Here is a 7,263-nt window from a genome sequence, read left to right as displayed (position 1 = left end):
GAAAACAATTCATTGTGATAATGGACAGCAAAATGAAGCAAAAAGTCAAATTTCTATTGCGTGAAAGCAGCGAAGTCAACTGAACACGATTCAAATGCCAAGCAAAAAATGTAGCCTATACAAACAATGATGTAGTTATGTAAAAGGAGCGACCCACTCTGCAGACAGCCCCAAGGTTCTGAGTTCTCACCAAAATAAACATCAATCGTTTTTGCTGACCATAACGTTTACCCACAATCGGCTGCTAAAAACAATGATGTATCGTAGCCCATCAATAGTTGCCACTGTGCAAGAGGCATTTCAATAGTTCTATCAAAGTTACCTACAAAGTAGCACCGGTGGTCTATGGCAACTGAAATGAAGTGAAAAAAAGCAACGAATAGGGTATCACACTGTGGAAGCTATTCCATTGTAAAGAAAGAGCTCACACATCTTAAAAAGTGCACGTATAGCTTTATGAGGGCATGATTCAAGAGGAAACATTTTCGTTATTTTGGCACGGAGGTTACGATAGGCATCTAACAAATGTGGAATTCGATTTTCGAATACTCGCTGACTGGAACTGAAATACATAGTTCCAACAAGTGGCTTGCAACTTAAATACAAAAAAGATTGATTTAATAAACGAGAATGTATCATATAAATTTTAAATGATAGAAATTTGGAGCAGAAAGTGCAAGTGACAAATATATAGGCTACAAACAACCGATGCATCAATGCCAGTGGCGTAAGTAGAGGGGTAGGGGGTTGGGCTATGCTCCCCACCAGTGTTCCCTCTAAGAAAATTTTACGCTGAGCAAATATTTGATTTAGTGAGCATGAGCATTTTAATGCTGAATTAAAATGAATTACCAACTTAGTGAACCGAGTTTGGGAACCACTGGTCTAGAAGAAGTTTAATAAAAAGCGACCAAATTACACATTTATATGCTTCAAATAGTTACATCACAAAGGATTGTGTTACATCACAAAGGATTGTGATGTAACAAAAGGGTACATTATGCTCATGTGCATCAGCACATGGTATAAATGCGATAAGCGCAGAAGCGTTCTGTCCAAAAATAATGTTGAAGATCATTTTACTTTTAAATTTGGAAATTACAAGTGTGCAAGAATGAGATTTTACTGGGCAAATAGTCTGGTGGTACTGTGCAATTGCTCAGTTGCGCGTCTTAGAGGGAACACTGCAGTCCCCACCTTGTTGAATCGAATGCCCCTTCCCCCTGTCACACAATCCTGCGTGCGTCACTGCTTAAGGTGCAAATCAGAGCCTGTAACTTTTTACATGTATTGACCCGCTGGTACTGTGCACTGTGTATTGTAGCAGGTGTCGTTTTCCCAGTGACGTCATAACAGAAAACTAGCCACAGTGCAAATTAAGAATAGAATTGTTTCGGTTCAAGCAAACTTTCCTGATGCCAAACAAGAATCAACAATGACACTCACGAAAGATTATTTGACAGGGTTGGCCGCACATCTATTACAGAAACAAAATATTTTAGCACCTAATTCATTGAAGGTGAAATCAGATGCGACCACATTACGACCTCAACAGCAAAAAAGAAGCATTTCACAAACAAAAAAGGATTTGTCTGATAAAAAGCAGTCATTATTGTCCCACATATAATTCAATAAAAAATCCATCGGGAAATATTTCGAATATTCTTTAAACATCTGAACATTTTTGAATACAGGTATTTATATTTATACATTAAATTTAAAACAATAAGTTTTTTTCAGTTCAATCGGGTTTATGTACTTGTGGCATTGTATAATGCATAAAAACTTACGAAGTTTTTGTGCACAATACTAAGTCTCTGTCGATGTTAAAATGCTTGTGGTTCGATCTGACACACTTCTCATCATAGTGATAATGCCCATAAGTAAAATCCTCCACCACTTCGCCATCTTTTTTGTATCTGACATATTCCCTATGAGCAATCACCATGTCGTCTTTGGAAGGTGAGTATTTAAAGTACGCCTCACAACCTTGACATTTGCGAACATTTCCAATAGTTCGAAGGTAAAACGGGTATTGTTTGGTAGTATCTCTCGTAGTAGGAAGTCGACGGACTGCAAGAAAAACAGAAAGGTTACAAAAATTACTCTTTAAAGTATTATAGCAAAATTCCTTAAATTTCTGTTAAACTACATCAAGCAAACTAAATCGGAATAAATTAACTGAAGATAACAATGATTCTACCACACTGTATGCTACTACTTTAACATAACATCGACTGCCGAAAAACGAAGAAGCTTCAAGATCAAGTGGCGCTAGTTCGACTCTCGGAGTGTGCGCTTGAGCAAGTCATTCTAAGGACTGCTCTCCATTTAGTGGCACCTAACAGATGGAATAATTCCCCGCAACAAGACTTTTAACAATCGGAAATTTCACTCTGTTAATCCCGGTAACCGGCCTTGCGTCAACGCATCTACATTCTACATTTCTACAAGTATGCGAAACTACCAGGAATGACCTAATTCACATATCAAGGCTTTGTTAGTGCAAGGATAAAGATTCAAAACCAAACAAAATGGTGATTATTATAACTCTTTAGGAGAATATAAACAATTAAACATCGATTAAATTACCTCGTATGATACATAATAAAATATATCAACAGGAATTATAATCATGTAAGTTTAATCTTTATTCAAGTGTAGAACAGTGACATGTCAACAGAGCTCTTTGAAACAAATTTGAAATTGTAAACAATTACTAAAGTTTTTTTTAGTAATCTTAATTTTATATACTGGCCTTTAAAACATAAAACCAACAATCCAAAAACCAAATGAATCTTAAATCAGTTCTGTATTATTTCGGGGTGGGAGGGGGTCATTCTGTACAATAAACTGTTATTATTTATGGCAAAAAGCATTGTGGTTGGCCAATCCTAGTTTCAGGCTTGCTGTTGCAATGTTTGCAAAATAACAAAGACAACTGTTCCCATTGCATTGCAAACAAAACTGATGAAATCGCTACACCACATGACTATCTGAATGTATTCAGATTCCACACACTATGTCACAGCATAAAATCTCACTTGGTATAATGTTTTCTTTGGAGAAAACTTGATCAAAAAGATCGATTACATCTTTGGAGTAGCCATATCTATTCTCAAACCTAAAAAGTGAATAAAAAAACAAGGTAAAACACAATTAAACCAACACTGAATGGGTATAATCATATTAAAATCACTCATAAATCCATATAAAACAAATATCGCAAAATAATTTGATTGAGTTTATGAGTGTTATTTTGAAGTTCACTAAAGCATTAAGTGTGAAAACTGAACCAAAAATAAACATACATTTGTAAAATTCTGTTTCTTTTTGTACTGCGAGAATCACGTGTTTCATTCACATCAAGAAGCTTGTCATCAATTTTTAGTTTCAATACGATTTGTTGCCAATTTTCTTCTGCTATAGCAGCTTGTGACAACTTGAGTATTACTTCAGTTCTCATTTGAAAAAACGATTCAATTACATCTTTCTTTTCAGCTGGAAAAAATATGATAGTAATGTAACTTCGGTTAGGTATCTCTGGAGTAATATACCTGGCGTCAGCACAAGCTTGACCTACTCACTATAGAAAAGTGAGCACTGCATTTCGCTAACCCTACCGGTGTAGCATCCACACTAGCCATTAAGACTTTTTCAAAAACATGTGTTTCTTTGTAGTCGAGCCGAGCTCAGCCTAATGGGCAAAACACGGTGTCTATCGCTTTGAAGTCTTGCAATCACTAAACTGCCGAGAAACATACTAACACATAGGACATATACAAAATGAAAACGGTCATCAGCAGACCTTAAATTTAACTTTAAAACTCATATGTTTTTTCACAATGAAAGCTTGAAGGAATATGAAATAAAACCATCTTAAAAAACAAAATTTCTAAACCTCTATATGCCATTCTAGTGCCAGCCCAGCAAACGATAACCAGCCCTAAAACTTTAAATAGTGATCATAAAATAACTGCAGGTATCGGGTATTGCCAAATAACAAAATTCATACTTTTATACTCAGCAAACCAGCGTTGCTTAATTCCAACAAGCTTTGCTTCATTGAATGCATTTATAATGTTTTGTGGTGTTGAATGGTCACCATGTAAATCCCGCCACGTGTGAAACATTTGAAGAATCTGGATAATAATCATAATAACTATTATAAAATGCTAAAACATAGACAAGGCATCTCGATATTTGCAAGAGGTTGTGAAACAGATTTGTTAGTTTTAAAACTGGTCAAACAAATGCAAACAATCATGAGAAATGAAAGTTTATTAACACAAGTTGAATCTACTACCGGTACGTAGTGCTTGTTAATAAAAACTATTTCTTTAGTGGGAAAACAATACCAATGCTTCAAAACTTATTATCATTCACCCCAGTTTTTAAGTAATTTAGTCAACACATTAAGCTACCACAACCTATTTTCAAGCTTCAAACCTGTTCAGATCGTTTCTTATTATCTGCATCAATATCTTCGGTATGATTATGTGACATCTTTAACCATCTTTCACCGAAATCTTTCCAGTGCATCACAACACAAAATCCAAAAGCAGCTGCAAGTTTTGGAATGTCAGAATACTTTACAACTTCATCCATTCTACTTTGAAGCTCTTCAGGAAGGCTAGTTAATGTAGTATAAAGATCTCCATCATCCTCTGAGGACACATCCAAGAAAGAAGATGTATTATTTGCTGAACTTTCATCAAAAGACAATTCCATATTTGTGCTTACAGTATAATTTCTGGTTAATACCGAAATAACACAAATTTTATATAATATTATACAAATATATTTGTCCTTACAGTATGATTCCTGATACAACACAAATATATAATAGAGTTTTAATAGAGAGTTTGTCTTGTACCATAAGCATTGAGCACACAAAGCTAAGTAACGTTAACAAATTTAACATATTTACGTTTATTTTCAACACTCACAGAACAAAAACTACATCAATAGTTAAAACAAATTTTATAACTGTTTTTGACATCACATAGCATCCACGCCAGGAATAACCAATATACAGTAATTTATCTAAATCTGATGAACAAAATAAAATAACTAAAAAATGAAATTTATCTCAATAACTTGGATTTTTTGTTTATTTAAAGTTATAGGGTCAAAAGTGACCCCACCATGTTTTTCACACAAATAACAAGGGCAGTATTGTTTGATTTTATGATAGTTTTCAGCGAAGAAAAGGTGGTTCATTGCTCTGCGATAAACTTTATCCTCGGACTGGGAAAGCTTTTTGCAGAACTTAATCCTTGCAGTTTCGCATACTTGTAGAGCAGTGTTTCTCAACCCCGAGTCCGCGGACTCAAATGAGTCCGCGGAAGGGCCTGGATGAGTCCGCGAGCACAGTTGCTTTTGCTAGAAATCAGTTCATATTGTATTACAAATAAAACGTAAAATGCTCCTATTTCACCAACTTTATCTTTGTGATGTCATAATAAATTGGCTAAAATTCTAAAACTGACTGTGTTCTACCGGTGAGAATACAGTCAGTTTTAGATTAGATGCCTGGTGAACAGTCTCAGACAGAATTACTTAAAATGGTTAAAAGAAAACAAGTTTTTGCATATCATGATGAATACTTGAAGCTTGGATTTACTTCGATTGAGGTGAATGGCGAAGTGAAGCCGCAGTGTGTGTTGTGCTTAACAGTCTTAGCTCACAGCTCTTTAAAGGCCACGAAACTTCGTCGGCACCTAGAATCAAACCATGGAAATTTTGTTAACAAATCTCTTGAAGTATTTAAAGAAAAGAGCATCAGGTGAAGCGAAGTCGCATTGATCGCCCAACTGCTTGGGGAGGAATAGTATATTCTCACAGTCATGCAGTGCGTGCTTCTTTTGCGGAAAATCACTTGTGCAAAAGCACCTCACACAGCTGGAGAAAATTTGATTAAACCAGCATCTGTTGAAATGGCCAGGAAAATGTGTGGTGATGCTGCTGCTAACAAACTGGAAATGGTTCCTTTGTCAAACGACACCATGAAGCGGCGTATCGAAGAACTCTCAAGAAATGTTCTGCAACAAACAATCGCTGCCATAAGATGCTGTGAAAGATTTAGTTTGCAACTGGATGAGACAACCGATATCGGAAGTGATGCACAGCTCATGGTGTTTGTGCGATATTTTGACACAAATGATTTCGTTGAGCAGTTTCTGTTTTGCCGTCCACTTGCTAAAAATACCACAGGAGAAGAAATATTCAAGAAAGTGGATTACTACTTTGAAGAGCATCAGCTTGAGTGGTCTAATTGCGTGTCTGTTTGTGCCGATGGTGCTCCAGCCATGATGGGAAGTAAGAAAGCCTTCATACGTTTTGTGAAAAAGAAAAACAATAACATTTCGGTTGTTCATTGTCTTCTCCACAGAGAAAATTTGGCAACAAAAGAAATACAAGAAAATGTTGCCATAGTTTTCAAAGAGGTTGTATCTGTGGTAAATTATATTAAATCTCGTCCTTTGAACACTCGCTTATTTCGTGCTTTGTGTGACGAAATGGGAGCGGAACTCAGTGGGCTTCTGTTCCATTCAACTGTTCGTTGGTTGTCACGAGGAAAGGTGCTTGAGAGAGTGGCTACTCTTAAAGAGGAAACCCATGCTTTTTTAAAAGAGCAAAATCATGAACTTGCTGATCGCTTTCGTGATGATGAATGGATTGCGAAGTTGCTATTTTTGGCCGATGTTTTCAGCCATGTAAACCAACTGAATAGTTCTATGCAAGGAAAAGAGAAACTATTTTTTGATGTTTTGGAAAGTATTGATGCATTCAAACGTAAAATAAAGCTGTGGATGCATCGAATGAAAAGTGGGAGGTTAGCTGCTTTCCCAGGATTGAACTTATTTGTGGAAGAGAAAGATATCAATTTGGGCGTCATTCTTCCCATCTTTCTTGAGCACCTCAACACATTTCTTTCTGAATTGGATCGTTATATTCCTTCCAACAATTATTGCAGGATCTTTAATTGGATTCGGAATCCTTTTCAGGTGTCAGCGCTAAAACTTCATTCAGATATGGACTGAATTGCAAAGCCGACAGATGTGGAAAGACAAGTTTAAAAAGGCTTCTTTGACTCAATTTTGGGAAAATGTGCAGTCGATGGAGCCTAGTCTTTCAGATCTTTGCAAGCAAGCTGCAACAGATCTTTTACCATTTCCAACCACATAGGCTACCTGTGTGAATCTGGCTTTTCAACTCTGACGATAATCAAAACGAAGTATCGCAATAGACTTCAACCGG

At 36.2% G+C, this 7,263-nt stretch overlaps 2 protein-coding genes across 3 annotated transcripts; one reads left to right on the top strand and one right to left on the bottom strand.

The window, feature by feature from the left end:
• Positions 1-5,697, bottom strand: LOC145787502 (uncharacterized). Of its 2 annotated transcripts, XM_082599258.1 has the most exons (6): positions 5,627-5,697; positions 4,450-4,667; positions 4,016-4,142; positions 3,312-3,501; positions 3,045-3,124; positions 1-2,073 (listed from the first exon to the last, which is right to left on the bottom strand). In XM_082599258.1, the coding sequence occupies exons 2-6, from the start codon at positions 4,606-4,608 to the stop codon at positions 1,787-1,789; spliced, it is 843 nt and encodes a 280-aa protein (XP_082455384.1). In that variant the 5' UTR covers positions 4,609-4,667; positions 5,627-5,697; the 3' UTR covers positions 1-1,786. The 2 variants fall into 2 exon arrangements, with proteins under 2 accessions (XP_082455384.1, XP_082455383.1); XM_082599257.1 differs by lacking the exon at positions 5,627-5,697 and having other exon boundaries at positions 4,450-4,814.
• Positions 5,698-5,849: 152 nt separating this feature from the next.
• LOC145787914 (zinc finger BED domain-containing protein 5-like) lies at positions 5,850-7,046 on the top strand. Its single transcript, XM_082599752.1, has one exon. It carries the CDS (start codon positions 5,850-5,852, stop codon positions 7,044-7,046), a length of 1,197 nt encoding a protein of 398 aa, XP_082455878.1.
• The last annotated feature ends 217 nt before the right edge of the window (positions 7,047-7,263 follow it).

The sequence above is a fragment of the Aplidium turbinatum genome, chromosome 18, assembly GCF_918807975.1.
Source record: "Aplidium turbinatum chromosome 18, kaAplTurb1.1, whole genome shotgun sequence".
In the NCBI taxonomy this organism is placed as follows: Eukaryota; Metazoa; Chordata; class Ascidiacea; order Aplousobranchia; family Polyclinidae; genus Aplidium; species Aplidium turbinatum.
Note: the sequence above shows the minus strand (reverse complement) of the source record. Positions and strands in the feature narration are given on the sequence as shown.

What these genes read in the sequence shown, in the direction of transcription:
- LOC145787502 (XM_082599257.1), bottom strand. Translation starts at nt 4,731, where the DNA reads ATGGAATTGTCTTTTGATGAAAGTTCAGCAAATAATACATCTTCTTTC. An exon ending in ATAAGAAACGATCTGAACAG is followed by an intron (nt 4,143 to 4,449) that starts GTTTGAAGCTTG and finishes ATTATTATCCAG; the next exon opens with ATTCTTCAAATGTTTCACAC. An exon ending in CAAAGAAAACATTATACCAA is followed by an intron (nt 2,074 to 3,044) that starts GTGAGATTTTAT and finishes TTTTTCTTGCAG; the next exon opens with TCCGTCGACTTCCTACTACG.
- LOC145787914 (XM_082599752.1), top strand. Translation starts at nt 5,850, where the DNA reads ATGCAGTGCGTGCTTCTTTTGCGGAAAATCACTTGTGCAAAAGCACCT.